General features: G+C 49.4%; 2 protein-coding genes across 4 annotated transcripts in view; both read right to left on the reverse strand.

The window, feature by feature from the left end:
* Positions 1-17,104, reverse strand: part of LOC143356928 (homeobox protein caupolican) — a 125,601-nt gene extending 108,497 nt beyond the window's left edge. Inside the window, exon 1 of one of the 3 annotated variants that reach the window (XM_076792995.1) lies at positions 16,968-17,104. Coding sequence is in view for 2 of the 3 variants with exons in the window: in XM_076792992.1 (XP_076649107.1) it covers positions 14,596-14,757 (162 nt within the window). In the remaining variant the exon portion in view is untranslated. Of the gene's footprint in view, positions 1-14,595; positions 14,966-16,967 lie in introns of those variants that run through there. The other 2 variants (XM_076792992.1, XM_076792993.1) reach the window with 2 other exon arrangements.
* Positions 15,162-17,215, reverse strand: LOC143356992 (uncharacterized). The gene is given in 5 exon segments (XM_076793107.1): positions 15,162-15,756; positions 15,758-16,005; positions 16,161-16,266; positions 16,331-16,337; positions 16,968-17,215. Coding segments are annotated over 5 exon segments (687 nt in total). The 5' UTR covers positions 17,189-17,215; the 3' UTR covers positions 15,162-15,651.
* Positions 17,216-18,535: the final 1,320 nt, after the last annotated feature.

Below are 18,535 nucleotides of genomic sequence, written 5' to 3' on the forward strand. Positions count from 1 at the left end.
CGTTGACTAACTCCACGTAGATGGATCTTCACAATCTCAATAATCGTAAATTAAAAATATTAGAACCCGTCATTTTGACGGGTCCCGTAAACCTAGTGTTAAAAATGGCACTGTCTATGTACTGTATTTATTGAGGCTCGATTACTGTATTTCTGTAGTTCTACTGTATTTCACAGAATCCGAATAATTTAATAATGTTCGAACGCTGTTTTTCCAGCCTGCATTCAATTTCGAACAATACTGAGATTTTTCCCTTAACCCCTAAGTGGATAACCAAAACGTATAGGTAAGGTAAAAGTGTAGTGTTCAAGATTTTCTGCACTAATTCTTATTTTGGAACTGTAAATCGACAGTGAACAAAGAATGGACATTGAGAGCAGTTCTGTACTGTCTTCAGAAGAACATTAAAAAATTGTTGAAAGAACCGCAGTGAATGGGGGTGCTTACCCGCTTGGCTACACAAGGGTTAAACATCTGAATATCTCTGAGTGATCGAGTCTAAAATTGCCTGAAGCTTCCCCAAAAGTTAATCGGCATTCCATCAGTCTTCGGCAATACCAACCGGATCAACGAACCCCATTGTCCCCAACCCCGTGGCTTCGCGCGCAGTCAACCTGTTTCGCCGGTGTCGGTCGCAACCTAGAAAACACTGTTCCAGGTTGCAGAAGCTCTTTATGATTTCTAAGGGCTTCCGGATCGAAGTGCTTCTGCCTCGGCACACTCGCACGATCATTTCGAGCAAAGCGTGAAAGAACGAAAGAGAGAGAGAGAGAGAGAGAGAGAGAGAGAGAGAGAAAGGGGGAGAGAGGTAGATAGTGGTGGATAGGGAAAAAGCGAGGGTGGATGGAGGAGCAAGGTGGAACGGTCGACATGACAGAGGAGGTGTACCAATGAGTCGGATGGAAAACGACCCTCGTCCGTGGGGGTTAGCCGGTTCCCCGGCGTTTCCTTGGTTCGCTCCTCGGCTCCTAGCCAGCCACTTTCCCGCTTATTCAGCAATGATTCAATTCGGATGTGCTTTTTACGCCCGGCAGCGTCGTCGATAGCGTCGGTGGGAGGTAACCGAGTCGCGGTTGCAGTCTAGCTAACCGAAAAGGGGAACGGAGAATAGGGGGATGACAGCCGAGGGGGGTGGCTGCGGGGAGGCTGAAGCTAGAAGGGACGCCGAGTTATCCCCCGCGCTGAAAACAGATTGCCTGGCATTCACTCCGCATTCGGCCCCAACCCCTGAACGACCTCATTCCACCCTCTTTCGCTTCGTTTCGCCACCGAGACCCGTCAGAGAAAAACTGAGACCGGAGGATGGAGTCGACTAACCAACAAGTCGTTCCTTTAATTCGGCTCGCCAGCCTCTCCTCTCTCTCTCTCTCTCTCTCTCTCTCTCTCTCTTTCTCTCTTTCTTCTCCTTCCCATGCCGAGCACTCTCGATCCCCGTCACCTGTCCGGATCCTTTTCACCCCGTGGCAGCAGCGTGGCCCGCGTATTACACCCGAGTTTTATCGACGGTATCTGCTTCAAGTAATTTTGATGCATAGCAGGGTGCTTCATTGACGAATACACGGTTCGAGCGTTGCCACGTTTCTCGCGGAACACGGTTCAAATTTTACTCGAAACGAGATTCAGATAAGAGCGTTCTCTAGTACCCGGCTTAATAATTACATTTTATTAACTGTATCCTTATACATGTTTGATGGCTCAGATATTGGTTTACGAAATGGGAAAGTGGCTTTTATTTCCTGCGCCTCCGGCTTTATTGCGCTTGTAAAGTTGTGTGCGTTTTATTGAAATCTTTGTTTTATTGCTGGCTGTGTGTTATGGCGCGCTATAAATGCATAAACTGTGGTGGTTCATTAAAGCGATGCTAGGAGTAGTGTTGCGTGTAGCGTGAAAAGAATATTCGTTCCGAAAAATTATTCCGACGACCGCCTGACAGTCGGATTATTCTCATTTTATGTTTATTCAGCTGTCTGGCCCTTACGACCGATTTCTCAGATCTCGGCAAGATCCTAGTATCAAAGCAAAATTCAAGAATAAGTCTCCGGATTCCAGAAAAATCGTTCAGACGTCCGTTTGACAGACAGTTCCTTCGCCAGGTCATCTCGTACATCGGCGCCCGTCCCCGGGCATCGAAACCGCGCAATCTCGTGCAAGAATGTCGCGAAATTCTCGCGTGACGTTGCACGGGAGTGTCTGCAGAAGGAAGATTGGCTGCCAGCAGCGTAGATCCTTACCATTGGGGACGAGGCCGGTGGGGTTTTCGGGCACGGGGGCTGGACCGCAAACTGTTGCGTTAAAATACTCGAGGGCCGCGTGCGGCGCCTCCCGCTTAATAAACGCGGCCGGCTGCTAGCCGGCTAGAAGAGAGACGAGAACGGAAGAGAACCGGAGCGGAGAGTAGACGATAGAGAGCCGTGCACGCAGGAATAAAGGCGGAGTTGCTTTCTACGTACTCCCACTTCTAGGTGGCGGCGCGTTAACCCGTCGAGATAAACTCACCCTCTCCGGAGCGGAGCGTGGCTGGCGAGGAGGGTTCGTTCAATTAGAACGGGGGAACCCCGAAGCGGCTCTCGCAGTTTACGCCAAGGGTCGGAAACTTTTAAAGGAGCGACACGGGGAAGGGCTCCCGCTGCCTGGGAACGCCAGAAGTCAAAGGGAACGGAAGCGAAAGAGGAACGAAGCTGGAGGAGAGGGGCGAGAGAGGCGAGAGAGAAAAAGGATAAAAAAAAAGAAAGCGACGCGGAAGGGGAGAAAGCGAGCTTGTCGGAAAATAGAGAGGCAGAGCTCCGGGACACGGCGTGCGTGATACCGCCGCAACGACACAGAAAAGATTTTTACTGCTCGCTGGAAAGATCGAACTGCCCCGTGTCACGGCTCGTCGAGTGCGCGCTTGCGTGTGCCCGTTCTGTCGACGAGTTTTAAAAGAGTTACGATTACCGGCGATAAAGGTACATCCGGACGGGCCCGGCCGGACCGGTGCTATAATCATTCGTCGATTGCTTCATCGCCCCGGCGCGCGGCGTACGTGGATCTCTTGTACCTAGCCCGACTCTGCTCCGGGAATCGACTCTTCTTCCCAATACCGATATCCTGTTTCTTGTTGCGGGTCTTACGGTTCATTCTCCCGTCGACGCAGCCGCCGCGATCTTTTTTAGCAACAAGTGGTCGCCCGGGGTTCTTAAAACTGCGCGCCGTACACAGAAAAACAAAAATTCATTTCGCTCGGCGCGGCGGTTCGAGTCTCGAAAGATGGCTTCCGACGAGTACAAACGGGCCCTGGTCCGAGGTGTACCAAATATTTCTGTCTCCATTTTCTTTCTTCATTGGCCCCGAGGGAGCAACATGATTTTTCTACTTTCTAGAACGTTGCTTCAGAAGTGAAGCATCCTGACATTTATCGAACCCTTGCTACATCTACGTCTTCCACAGAATCTGAAAGGTTCGATGATCTCCATAAAATACTGGCTATAAAAGTCTACAACCAGGTATCGTTGTAGACTCGTGAACATGAACATTTACAACACGTAACTTCTGAGCTAAGTCGATAAAGACAACCTTTCTATTACAGGTGATAGTTTCGATTGAGTTAGAAAAAATCACATTTCTGATTCCCTTCGACTATAACTATGGTAAGGATGCGTACAAACGGTAATACTTCGATAAGGAGGTAATATATGCAGTCATTGTGGTTTCCCAGTTTAGTTCGAAAATGGGTATCGGATAAATGGTCACTTGTGGACCATGTTTCCGAACGTGAACTCTCCTGCTAGAGCTTACCACTTTCAGACCGCGTATTTTCAAAAATTGCAACATTTAACTCACTCCACTCATCGATGCAAAGCTTCGATAGCCCTCAATGATTGAAGTGCACTCGTAGATCGACGGTGTATACAGAACAAAGAACGTCGAAAAGGAAGAGGCGACGAGCAATTTCCCGCGGTTATGGGCGCGGACGTTCGCTTTCAGCTGTTCCAGCCGTTGTTATTACAGCGGAAAACGCGATCTACTTGAGCGACGACGTCGAGAGGACCATCAAGGATGGGGGTTGCGCCGAGCGTGGAACCGTACGGTGCATTGCACGTGTCCAGTCGATACGGGATGCACGTGTCACGTGTTTCCAGTCGAAGAAAGCCTCGATCCGAGGCGTGCGAGCTCGCAGTAGGGGTTGCAGGGCTGGAAGCAGGAAGGGTCGGCAAGTGGCCCAGGCCGTGGCGACAAGTGCGTACCGTGCGCACTCGCGAGCGCGGAATACCGGGCTGTTACATCCGTGTGAACCGAAGCAACGCGCCTCCCGTTCCGAAAAGGAGATATCATCGAGGCGAAACGGCCCTCGATGGACCGTCCCGTCTAGCGACATCTTCCCATCCTTACACCCTCCCCACTCCTCCCCCTCTCCCCCTCGTTCCTCCGCGCCATGGGAGCTCTCTGCGTGGGACGCCAGATTGTGGGAAGATAGTATCGCGGCGCGGTACGAAATTCAACATCAACAGAGAGGACGATGTATCGTATCGTGGCCGTGGATCTCGCGCGAGCTCCTCGCGATCATTCTGCCCGATTCCGTCGAGATTGATGCCCCGGGATCCGCCGTGTAATTTCTTTCCTCGGGGACGCATACGGCGAGCCTGATTAACTGCGCTCATATTTTATACTATAAGGGGGTTGTAATTACGGACATCTGTGGACGCTGATGCAAGGCCAGAAAACTGGATCTTGCAGCGGGATCGCGATGTTTCTCCAGCGGTTCGGGGATTGTGCATTTACTGATCCCGTCGGGACTGTGTCTGTGGGATTCGCTCGACCATAATTTTTGGGGAGAAAGGGCACTTCTGGTATGACGGATTCCTAATTTTCATTTGAATTAGAGACGAATATATAAGTCCTATTGATTGTTCAGAATTTTGAAGATATCAAATGATTCTTGGCAGACGAAGTTTCCAAGTTTCAAGTGCGAAGGGGAAGAAATTGCTAATTCCTTCTTTATTGAAACAGGGGATGATAATAACTCTGTAGCTTAGAATTATGTTTCTATTAAATTTATAGATTGACCAGTTCCATAATTCCTGGACAAAATTCCCAAGTGTGCACCTACTTCAACAGTGATTGTTGAAAATAAGGGGTAATGATTCTGTAGCTTAAAAGTCTGTTACTCTCGTTGACACGAAAATAGTATCATTGTGTTTGTAGATGGACCAATTCTCGAATCGATTAATTTGTATTTTTGGCAAATCGAACCAGTAAATATGGAGCCATAAATGGCGAATCTGTTCAGCGTGTGTAAACCGGTTCGGCACAGGCGCTCACCCCGAGAATATTGAATCTCTGAATCGTAAAGCGCGCCATTACCCTGTCGTCCATCCGAGTTTAACAGACAATAGCGCGCACTGAGACATTACACTCCAAGGAATCCACGAAATAGGTCACTTAGCAAGACAGCCGGTATTAAGCGAGACAGGCATTATCTGTCTGGTTCCAACGACCTTCGAAGCTGGCAAATGATGGCGGTTAAATACGTTCAGAGACGTACACGGTGGCACGCCGGGGCGAACTTGTGTACAGGCCGACGTCTCACGGAATACGATCCACCGGAGAGTTTCGTCGGGTTCGAATGCAATCAACGGGCCGTGATTAATCGCATTCCGGAATTTCCAAGGAGCTACGAAACTGTTACTTCGTTTCGAGAGATAGCGTACACGGGTAACAGGTGTACTCGCCGCGGAATTCGTCTGAAACACCTTCGCGCGGCAGAGAACTGTGCCGATCGGAATACTGCTGGTAAAATAAGAGAACGGTTTTATCGCTTTTGGAACTTCATTCGTTCATTCACGCCGCTTGTTAATCTCGAAATCTCTTTACTCCGTTGAAACTGTAATTCTTGGAAACTTTAATGTCCACAGAGAGTCTCCGACGTTTTACATTCATTATTCTCCTTCTTATTTATTTGGTTGTAGGACGAAGACATAAAAATCGGAGATGTTTTAAGAAAGTGGTCTTACTTAATCTACAATCACCCCTTGTATCAATTCGAAACGCTTTCAGTTTGAAAGTGTAGGAATTTTATCTTCGACAAGAAAATTTTTATTTTCACAATTTCACCACTAGAATTATCGCACCGGCCAAATTACGGATTTCAGATTTTTGCTTTTGTGAAGTTAGAAATATTTTCTTGAGAAATTTTGAAGTACATGTTACCATAAAAGTCCTGTTATAATTATAAAGGAATATATATGAGTCTAGTTTAGAGGTCGGTAGGTCCAGTGTTAAACGAATTGTTCGAGACGATACAATCGTGAAGCCAGCTTCCCGTGCAAGGTCTGGGGACACTTCAGGTCCAGTTTTTGGAGATAGGGAACAGGTGTATTCGAGAGAGACGTGGGTCAAAGGATCACCGCGGACCTACGAGAGCACGAGGACCGATCGGGCCCTATCCGGCTCGCTGTTAATCACCCTTAATTAATACACCGATGAGATCTGGTCCTAAAGGAATTAAGAGAGCCGGCAGCATACAGCTGGCGTGGTTTAAAGAACTAAAGGTGCGACGTATCCCATGGACTGCGGCCGAGACGTCAAGATCAGCCGTTGATAACGGGGCCTCCGCCGCTTCTTCGTCGCTATTCGAAAGTACCGTGAGGATTCGAGCACTGATATCAAAGAAGAAGAGTGGTCGAGAGGGGGTTTCTCGGCCGGAAGTAGAAGTCGGGGGCTATAAAGAGACGGTTCGAGAGTGATCGGGCCCGAGACAAGTCCGCGCTCACGCGGGTAAAGCACAGGTGTACCACGCCATAATTTATGGCTACCTAATAAATTTCAGCTCCGGGAATCTTGTCGGTTGGTTTACGCTCGAATCTGGTGTCGTATCGTCGAGAGCGGTTGCGCGCCAGTTCTAATGCGAGGACATAAACTGTCCCCGGAGATATTTAGAGGCGACATTAAGGGAAAAATAATTGTCACGAACGGCCGCCATTGATAAGGATGAAATGCATTAATGGTCTACCGTCGGGATAGCCGCGATTACCTGATATACGCTGCCGATCTGCCGGCTACGCCTACATTTCGCGGGGCCGAGAAACCGCCCGATGAACCGCCGCCGCCGCCGCCGCGTCGCGTCGCGTCGGCTCCGACGGCCATTGCTGGTCGTCGACGCTTAAATTATGTTTATCGCGGCCATCGCCGCTCAGAAAAACAACTTTCGTTGACGCTTTGACCGGAACCGCGTTCCACCGGACCGTTTTCATACGTCACTGCCGCCCCGAGCGTAAATCTCACCCTCCGCGATTTTCGCAATCGTTGATAGCATAATATACTCGCGGGAGTTGGTCAACCGTTGAGAACACGGTGCATCGTAAATTTGTTTGTCCAAGGCTGCACACACTATTGGACGTGTGTCTTGAAAAATCTTGCTCGATTCTATGCAAATCCTATGCACCTAAACACTAATTTCAACGTTCAACGTGTGATGAAGTTAAGACAATTCTTTGATCACTTACGCGTTTGAAACTCCATTTCGTCAGCAAAGTAGAACCTTTCGCAACGTCTCAATTACAGGACGAAGACTCTGGGATAGTGTTCGTTGCACCCTGCAATCGCGGGATCGAGAGCCAGAGGTGAGCAGAGTGCTGTGGATCGTTGTGGGACAACTATTCAATAAAAAGGAAACCGTTAAAGCCGCGATCAATCTCCGGAAATAAGAACGCTTGTTCCAGGGGACATTAATGCGAGCTGTTTCGCGTTTACATTCACTCGGCCGTACGATTTTCATTTATAAGTGGCCGGTATCTTCGCGCAGTCGAGCAGTATCTAGCGTACGAGACAGCCCATCTGGATCCCGGACGAGCACATAAATCCCGCGGCCGTCAGGGAACAGCCGGAGGCTCGATTATCGTTTCTCATTTTCCCGACAATGAACACTCGACGGTGGGGCTCTCGGTGAATTCCAATCGGGCGACGGAGTTGCCCGAGGTGGGGCTCCAAGTCCCGACTTCGAAATCTTCGTTCTTTCCGTCAAACTATCGGTTGGGAACGTTGCTGTTTGCATTGAGAGAGGTAGAAAATTGCGTCGAACGATCATGCGAGTCGTGTGACGCGTTTGTCATCGTTTATGCTAAAAAGCGACGAAAATACTCCGTCTTCGTTGTGTTATTCGAGGTAAAGTACAGTTTGTCAGCGTGACAGATGAACACGTTTATTTTAACATCGTTTATTTCCGAATGACGGTATTTTTATTCTATATGTCAACGAAACTGTAGACGTACCATTGGGACAGAAAGATCTTCATTCTATTATTTACAGATAATAAACACTCTGATTTCTATTTCTATTTTACTTTCAAAGAATCCAAGATGATTACAAAATTTTTTATCGAAGCTGTATGCCTGTTTCCTTTTAAAAAGTATTTTTTAATTTCAAAACGGTTCTTTGCCCGTGCATGGAACCAAATTTCAGCCACCAAGCTTTGCGAAAATAAAGCATAGTAAAGTTAAGTTTGTACAAAATGAAACGGTACGTATGTCCTAATTCTCATTGTTCATGAAGCGTGCACGGATTTATATGGGAAACGGTGGTGTTGGCAGTGACGTACCCTATTTTTTAGGACAGGGTTGGGGGGAAGGAGAGGCGAGTTGGGTTGACGTTCGCGACGCAGGACGCTTTGCATCAAGGATCAGAAGCCTCGCGCGTCGCCTTGTCGCTCGCGTTCGTCCTGGGAGCCGCGTGGAATTCCGTGCAGGCCTGCCAGCCCAGCCTCGTTCCACTTCTCATTTCATTTTCACGACGATGCCCGGCCGGTGTCCGAGCGAAAACAGCAATTCGGAAGCAGCTCGTACGCCGTCGTTATCGTACGAATCGGCCGAGTTCTCTCACGAACGCGCGTACGTGATCCGGAGCCTCGAGACTTCCTCCTGGCTCCGGATTTCGGTGTGAACGGGGCTTAAACTATTAATATCGTGCACCGGGGAATTCCTTGCGCTGCGGCGCCCTTGCTCTCTTTTGGACCAGCCAGGTTATTAAAGGATTGCGGATTATACTCCTTGCAAGAATTTAAGAATAATGTTAGAAAACATTGCAGGAATTTAAGAACATTGTTACACCATTTTTGACTTACTGACCTTACTGAAAGGACGAACATATTTGTTACTAATTTCTGTTTCTTGCAACTCGCTCGGGAAAATTTTTATTTTACAAGATCCGCAGTCTAGTTATTGGCCATTCCTATTGACCGAGGGTATACGAGAATATATTTGAATTAAATGTATTATTATACTAGAATTAAACAGTCTAAAATAGCTTCTAATTTGACCCATTAATATATCACGAGACAGAAAATAAGAAGCCTCGGTGACCAACGCGATAAATCCCAAGGAAGTCGGACAAGATAAAAAAGAGAAACTGCGTGAAAAAGATAGCTCGAGTGAGAAGAGAAGGTGGAGAGAGGGGGGTTGCTGGAAGAAAGGGGGCGGGTAAAGCGAGGAGAAAACGCACACGAGGAAGGAATACGAAAATCGACGGCCGATCGCCGATCGAACGTGTTACCTATGCGCGAGTAATAAGCCCCGATATTCCCACACGGGCCCGCGCGGGCCCATCCTGGCCCGCCGTGGGAAACTCATACGTGAGCGAGCCGAGTATGCAACGCGAGTATAGCGAGCCATGGGGACGACCGTGGCCTTCCGAGGCGAACTCTATTTCGGCCGCCGCGCCGCAGGTGCGGATTCGATCGGCATCGTTCGCGAGCCGGTATTCTTCACGCGCAGCTGGGACCGATATTTGTCCCCGCTCAAACCAGAAGAAGCACCGCGAGCCGTTCTAATTGAGCTCGTTACTCACATCGACTTCGATACCGGTCATTTGCTTTATCGTACCGTCGATCGGCTCGATTTCTTCGCGCGATTCAATCGAAAACCTTTATCGGGACGCTTCACGGACGATTTATATCTGCGACGCTGGCTCGAGTGGCCCGTGTCGATTTTTTATCGGTACCCCGAAGTTATTTATACAGTTTTAATAGAATAAACACTTCGGCGAAGTACGAAATGTGCTCCGGTTATCTCCGATCCAGGACAAGCGTTTTTCTGTAAGGAAGACGGACGGCAGTGAAGTAATGAACTGGTTATGCCATTTTTAGCGTGGCCTTATTTGCTTCGGTGTGGTGAGATCTTTATCAGGTGTGTATTAAAAAACAGTATCTACGGAGTTAACTAAGAATGGCGAATAAGACATCCAGGTTATTTTGAATGACGTGAGAAAATTTTCTAGGGAAAATCATTCTTTCAAAGCCTATTGTTTTATTTTCTTTCGTTTTCCCCTATCAATCAAAAGATATTGACACTGTGCGTTTCGCCTGTTTGAAACTGTATCAGATGATTTCTACATGAAACGAACATGCACAGGCACGCAATGAAACAACGGGTTTTGTGAGACACAGATAGACACATAGATTTCTTGAAACATTTCCTCGTGTCATTAAAAGTAATAAGAATACTTTATGTTTCAGTGTTAAACTGAGAAGAGGGAAATTTTTCCAAGGAAGTTTAGATGCTTTTAGAAAAATCGATTCGTATTGCGTTAATATAGAAGAATAAATGTTCAATTGTGATGTGTGACAACAGCTAAGACAAATTTCTGGAATTTATCTTCCGGGCATTTTTGAACAATTAAGGTTCGCCAATGAGGGATGGTCTTGCGAAATTCTACAACTCGGGCTGGGAGCATGGCGGCAGAAAAAATTGATGACACTGACTCGGAGATCGATCGGCAGACTCATCTAAAACGGTACTCATTTGCAAGCCCGGTGGAACGGACTCGCGACTCGCCGCAATTTGCACCGTAATCTGTCCGTGCTCCTTTCGGGGGCAATTTGAGTGCGCGTCGCCAGTCCGGCGAGCCTTTTAATGTTTTAATTCGGTCGCGTATTAAAATCCCCGCAAGGAAATTTCCATGGCGGCCGGTTCAGCGCGGGGAAGTGCAGCGTTGCAGAGGAGTGCGGTCTGCAGAGTGTGCATCCCGCCGCGCCGCCGCGCCCCCTTGTCCACGCTCGATCGGTTGTTTGTAATTCTTCGCGTGCACTAAGGAAGCAATTTAATAATAATAACAGCGGGAACGCGGATTCTACAGGGCACCGCGTGCAATCAACGTGTCCGTGTACACGCACGCGTATAATCGTTTATCATAATAATGCTCGAGGCGAGTGTGCGTGCCGCCGCGGTCCAACACACCCATACGGATAGACAGCTGATTGCAACTTATGTTGCCGTGGTTATTACCGTCTCGTACCCGCCAAGACGAATTAACGTCGATACAGTTTCGTGTCCCAGAATCCCCGGCCGCATCACCGCCCGACCACCGCGTCGCGCCGAAACGTTTGCTCTCGAGAAAAGATGCCCGGATACATTGTACTTCATACACGGTGTTTCATCAAGTTTGTCGCACCGAGTCTTGCTTCCGCTTCTTCCAAACTCGTCTCTCTTTCCGGCAGAAAATTCGTACGGAAGAACTATGTCAAAGAAGTACACCATTTTCCCCATTTTCTGATTTTCCAAAGGAGTTTAACACTTTGACTGCAGCACCAATGATTGATATAATTCTCCTGGCAAGCTTAAAAATTAATATTTATACCCACGTATCAAGACATTTTTAAAATGCTAGACGAATAAGAGAGTAACTAAAGAAGTTATTAAAAGAAGAGATACATTGTCATTTAGCTTGTGTTCCGTGCAATCAGTGTAGAACATTTATCGTTCGCATAAAAATACTAGTCTGGTGATATGAGCCAGTTCTTCAAGTGAATTTGTGATTGCATCCTCTGGTGATTTTTTAGCGTTCGCCTTCGCCTCGTGCGAAGCTTCGAGCATGGCAGGAGCGTTCGGGGCGATAAAAATTGGGCGAAACACCCTGTATATCGGAGGTGAATCTGGGCCTTGATCTCGGGGCTGGATCGCAGCTGCAGGTGCCTCTAGAAATTGGCGGCGGGACAGAAACGGGTAGGAAAGGCCACGAAGAGGGGCCGGGACCGAGTGCACGCGCCTCGGACGCCCCGATGCCACCGATATCTTCTTAAACTTTCCTATCCGCTCATTCATGCTCGACTAAATGCCTATAATTTCCGGTCTGATTACAGGGCACCGTAACGAACAGGCCCATGGACCCACGCTCTTCCTCCGCCAGGGCTCGTTACGTGGGATCCACGAAATTGAAACGGAATGGGCTGCCTCTTCTTCCGTTCCCCCCCTCTGCACCCCTTCTACACCTTTCTCTCCCACCCCCTACGCACTTTTCCCCGTTCACCATTCAACAGCCAAGAGAACGGTGTTTGGCGATCCTCGATCGGGCTCGATCGTTCCGATCGTCGGTTTTGCTTGGGCAAACAGTGAAATTGAGAAGGACAGCTGGCCACAGGGATTTCTGCACTCCGGTCACGTCCAACGGCTGGAAATACCATGGTTTCGGAGGATCGACTAGATAATGACAACCCATGGAATATGGAAAGCGTTAGGTGCTTCGTCGAGGAGTTTACCTAATTGATACACCTGGGAAGTCGAGCCGCGATGCTACCTGCTGGTCAGTTCGCTCGAGGGGTTGTTGCACAAAGTAGAAAATGATTGTACCCTGTGCTGTCTAGCTCCCAGCTATAGAATCTCGGAAGCCGTAGGGAATTTTTTATGCTAATGGCAATTGGGCTGTACTCGCTAGAAATGAATTTGTCACGATATAGAATATTTCAATCTTCAAGCCAAGTTTGCTTAAATTGAGGATTGAGGAAAAGGTGAAAATTTTGGCAGGTCGGTCTTCAATAAAATGAGAAGCAGCCATCACAGAATGCGACGTTAATAATTTGCAGCCAGTCGAAGGGAAGTTCGTTAGAAAGGTTCCCAATCAGATTACATAATTGGAACGGCTTCCTCGGCTAAGGTAAACGCGCATTCAATCAGCTTTGCAACGCGATCGCCTCGGCGCGGCGCGGCGCGGCGGCGCTCCCGCACTTATTAAACTAAACAAGCGATACGAAACAGCAGAAGCAACTATGAAACCATTTTTTTACAACTTCCCACGTTGTATGCAGAGTCGGTAATTACTCTATCCGATTACATCTCGAGATGTTTAGATCGGCCACCGAGCGAGTTCCATTAGGCCGGCTCGAGGCCGAAAGAATGCGCTCGGAAGTCGTTACACGCGATCCCTCGGACTCGCGAAAGCGGACTCGCATATTCCGCGATGTCGAAGAATTCGGTAACGATTAATTCCGTCAAATTGGCTCAATGTCGTTCCCCCGGCGGGGCTTATTGAAGGCGGAGCGGCGGAATGTCGATGCATCGAGACGTCGGATAAATTAGCCTCGGTGATCGCGTGCACGGCAAAGTGGTTTTAATTTATAATGTGCCAATTAGAGGCGAGCAGGGATTTCATTTCATATCTGTAACCGAACTTCGTTAGCGGATGCCCGTTATGTAAACCGCTGTTCTCCAAGAATAGACACGCTCGAAAGCTTTTCGCCGATCCTTTCGCGGACGCGAATCGAGTATCGATTCGGCGGGAATCGATCGCGGTGAAAGTTGGCCGCCGAGGAAGCGAGTCCCTATGAATTTCAGAGGCGGCGGAAAATTCTTAAACTACCCAGGATTTCACCGTGTCTCGTGCAGAGCGGGAAAAACGTTTCGCGATGCGAAGTATGAAATGATAACGCGTAACACCGTTGCACGCGTCCACCTGCGCATCCTAGATTAGCTCGAAGATCACTGCTCTAAACGACGCTCTCTAGATGTTTTCTGTATCTAGGAGGAATACTCGCTGGAATATTCTGGAAAACTATAATTTTCCAGATCGAGTTCAATGTTCACTTATTGCTATAAAATATTGTGTACGGTGCTATATAAAATTTGTTCTAAAAGTATAACGCTTGCAAGCATTGCAAATGACGTGTCATCTACAAATAAACTACGGTCATTATACATAATACATTACGCAAAATTTGTTATAATTGCTGAAAGGTCGATTCTTCCGAAATATTAAGAATTGTGATATTTTGTGAGTATGTAACGTTCATGAGAACAGGCAAAATGAGCTGAGGTAGTTTAGATTACAGATCTTGCGATCTACATATCTTATAATTCCAATATAATTCAAATTCTCGTGGGCGAACTATGACAAACGAAACGTCAAAAGAAACTGATTCGTTTCGTTTCTTCTTCGTAGAACATCGTTGCCTCCTAAGAAGCACGAGATTAATCAAATTGGCAATAAATCGGAAAATGTAGAGCACGGAAAATCGGGATTACCAGAAGCATCCTGGACTTGCGGTCCCACTTAGGACGACATCCAGGATTCAGGAGAAGTGGTCACCGAATTTTTATTAACATATAAAAATGAGAAGAAAAGATTCAACATCAAAATGAATTTCATAAAGCACCCTTTCTAAAGTACGACAGCGTCATCGCCAGTCCCCACACAAACCGAACATACTCGAGTGGCAGTTGTGCGACCACCACGTGGTCCCACAGCCAATTAAAAAGAACCGGGCACGGAAGGGTCGAAAACGGTCGACACCGATCCGCAAACCTGTAAAAACTACCACACACTCTCCCGCGCTTTTGCCAAGAGCCATGTACCGACCTGTTCCTCGAGTGCAGCGTCGCGTCGAGGGAAAAGAAATCGGCTGCTCACCTCCTGTTGCTGAATTAGGAAGTCGGGTGCGGGTGGTTGCGGGGGTGGTTCCGCGCCGGAGACCTCTTGGAGGAGTCCCACGTGGTCCCAGCAGTCCTCGGACATGTCCATGACGGTGTCGGCCGGCGAACCTCTTCGGGAGGGTCGTTGCTAGGAAGCAGACCTCTGTCACCCGGAAGCGGAAGTCGGTTCTCCGAGAAGGGGATGAAAGAAACGCGAACTGGTTAGTTGGTAGTCACTCACTATCTCTGTCGCACCTGACGGGTTTTGTCCGTGGCGTTCGGAGCTGTCACTGTGATCGGGGATCCCGATGGTCTCTCTTGGAGAGGGTCTCTCGCGAGTCGGCGGGGGTGGCGCGCGCGCGAAAAAAGCGGGGCGCAGAGGACGCACGAACACGAGCACGAGCACGGGCACGGGCACGGGCACGAGCACACAAGGGGGAACCGTGTCGACGCAGCGTGTCGCGTGACCCGCGTTCTATGACGACGACGACGGCGTCGAGGACGACGACGGCCGTCGGTGGTGGTCAGTCGGCGTGGAATGAAGTTGGCCCGCGGGTTAGGTTGGGTTAGCCGAGCCGGAGTTGCAGCATCAGGCGGGGGGGAGGGCAGAGAGCGCTCGCGGCTGAGCGAGTGAGCGAGCGAGCAAACCGAGCCGAGCCGAGAGCCGAGCCAGCCAGCGTGCGAGCTAGCGTGCATGAGTGCGAGCGAGCGAGCGAGCATGCGAGCAACCGAAACGTGGAAGAGGTAGGAGAGAGGAGAGAGAGAGAGAGAACGGAACAGAACGTGCCGGCGCGAGCGAGCGAGAGGTGTCGCGAGGGGAGCACGAAGGGGGGAGACCAGCGAGAGACAAAGAGGACAGGGAGAAAGGGGAGAGACGAGCAACCGAGAGAGACAAAGGGAAAGACCGCGAGAGAGCACGAGCGAGAGAGTGTGCACGGGTGCGAGACAGAGGGTGGGGTAGAGAGAGAGAGGCGTAAGGCGTAAGTCTGCCCTAGTCGCTCGCTTAACCGTGCAGGAGGTGGCGCCAATATAACCCGTACTCCACCTCCGTCCGACAAAGAGCTTGCGTATACCTGTATGCGCCTGTTCGTGGCCCATACCGCCTACCCGACTACCGTATTGTAGGATTTCTGATCCGTGCCGCCGGTAATTATTGCGATTTCACTTATATTCCGTCCTACACGCTGCTCCCGCGTACCCCGTTTGCTCGTCCCCCGCACGGCGACACTCTTTTTCCGCGAACCCGTCCGCGGAAACATACCTTGCCACTCTTCAGCGCAAGGATCCTCCGCTTTGCCGCCGGGACCGCGACGCTCGGGGGCGCGTTCCCATAGCCGGGACACTTTGTTGCCGAACACTGTTCAAACGGTTCCGAGGACCGATCGGAACCGCGGTTTGTAAACGGCGGACTCGCCGCTCGGCAAAGACCACCGTTTTCTGGAGTGCAATCCTGGAATCTTGGTCGACGGGTTAATTGTATTTGCTAGCTTGCTGTGGGAGCTCCTCGGGTACTCGAGGACGGTTGATAAGGGCCGCGGATCCTTTGGAAGAGACCGATTTCCATCTTCACGTCGTTGTAAAATGGCTGCGGCGTATGATTCCACATTAACCTCTTGCACTACAACGTCGAGTCAGATTTGCAATAAAGATTTCGAACAGAATCCACTGAATATGTATGTTACCAATTTCCTTGAAACCGAAATATTATTTAATTTGTTGTCGATGTTAGTTTAGCACCGATTGATTGAACTTTTCATTCGGTTAAAAATGAGTTCTCTTCCTGTTCGCTAAGCTTAGATTAAGATCGGTTTGAACTTCTCAGTCTAGGTTTCGCGAACAACCTCGGATACAAATCGCTCCGAGAATCGCAGACCTAGAAACCGCGATGAACATTGTTCCGATCAAGATCGCGAACCTCGGAGCGGCGCTCTCCCGTAATCGAAGCAAATCGAGTACCAGGACGATCTCCGCGGCGTTGTAAACGCACCCCGAGGAAATGTAAACGACGATGAGCCCTCGCGGTTCTCGCGCGGCACCGCCGGTATATATTTCATTCGCGTCGAATCGAGCGGTGCTCTCGCTCGCGATATCGACTCGCATCGTAAATCTCCGCGGCTCGCGGATTAACACCTTTCCGGCGAGGAGGTGGCGATCGTCGTCCCAGGTGAACGTTATATCGGGTTCACTTATCGCAATTACCGCAATTCTCCATTTCCTTGAATCGATCTGTCGACAAGGAGGGCCGAGGGGAAACGATAGCGCGGTCCCGCGCGTTGGCGCCGATAAACGATCGTTATCCTCGATCGGGGCTGCCCTTACCTTTCACGTGCACCTCCCGATAATCGGCGACGACGTGGGCGGCGTGCCGGCCTCTCCGGGACGACGCGGACCTCGTGCGCGAACTTACAAAGCCCCCTCGGCATCGACAGACGATCGCCGATCCGGATCTTCCTTTCCGCTCGAACGGAACCGTCGCGAATGCCTGCCATTTGCCACCATGTCGCCCGGAAGACTGACTCGTCATCCAGAGCCGTCGGCATCGCGTTCTCTTTTCTTGCACGCGAAGTTTTGGGCGCTCGTGGTTGTATGTACGTGTATACGCATTTTTCATGAAGTTCAAGGTTCTTCGGACACTTTTGAAAGAACTAAAATCTAGCGCTCCGCGTCGAAACGCGAATAACGCGCCACTGATTGATCCTGATCGTCTTCCGGCACGTTTTCCAGGAAGAAGTTCATGCAAATCAAGGTAATTTCGCGGCTAATAACACGGCCCCGGAGCGTCGTGCAGAATGTATACTTTGTAAGAGATACACCGTGGAGAAGTCATGAAACGCGAGGACCAAATATATTCCAGGGTACAAATTACCGGCTGGCAGGTCTCGGGGTTTATTACATGCTGTCACCGTGGATCATCAGCGGCTTTTTCCGCCGGTTCTTGCGGCACGGGGCCGCAACAAATTGCGGCCGCGAGGAGAAACGACACGCGATAGGTGACAGAACGAGGGACGCGGGACGCGTGTCGCGCCACGAGCATAATGCCGCTATATGCCGGCATACGGCCGAGACGACGAAGGGTCTCCATATTTACTGACACACTTTTCACCGGAGCCCTAAGTAGCCAGCGTCCGAGCAGCGGAATGTTCGACAGGGTTTTTGCGAGCTTACAAACTGGGACGCGATGTTCGGCGCTCGAGAAACGGCACGATCGCATCGGGGACAGTTTTCTGGGGACGACTCGCATGATCGTGTACAGAGGTGGAAGCGGACGCGTGGACACCGGTCGAACGTAGGGTCGGAATGCGATATGAATGCGTTAATGCGTGGTTACTGACAGCGACACGAATACGCCGATAGTACTTTCGGCCCTCTTCCGCTCGCTACCCTCTCCAACGAGCCGCCTCGACGTTCAAACCCTCCGTTCTCGATTCAACATCCCCACCAGCTGGCCAGCATTTTAATTTCATCCCTGTCCTACCGGTCGACGCTGGCGTACCTGGCTTAAAACGCTGCTAATAGTCGCCACTTGGCAGTCGTTATTATCGCTCCGGCACACACCGAAATGGCAACGGTCGACGCGTCAAAGATTGATCGCTGGGAACGCTGCGACATCCGCGTCGATAAAAGCCGCTGTTGCTGCAAACGAAATTTATCCCTTATTATTACCCCTCCTTGATCACACTACTCGTATTATCGCATTTTTTAATATTAGCTTGTCGCAACAGTTCTTCTCTCGATTAAGAATTCACTTGATTAAAAATTGTGCTGTGGGCTTGGTTTAGTAATACACCCAGCAGAATGTAAAATATATACAGTGTTACTAATGGTACTAATTGATTAAGAATTGCGAATTAGATTCAATCTATACGCTGGTCCAGAATTGGTTATTC

Source organism: Halictus rubicundus, chromosome 9 (assembly GCF_050948215.1).
Source record: "Halictus rubicundus isolate RS-2024b chromosome 9, iyHalRubi1_principal, whole genome shotgun sequence".
Lineage (NCBI taxonomy): Eukaryota > Metazoa > Arthropoda > Insecta > Hymenoptera > Halictidae > Halictus > Halictus rubicundus.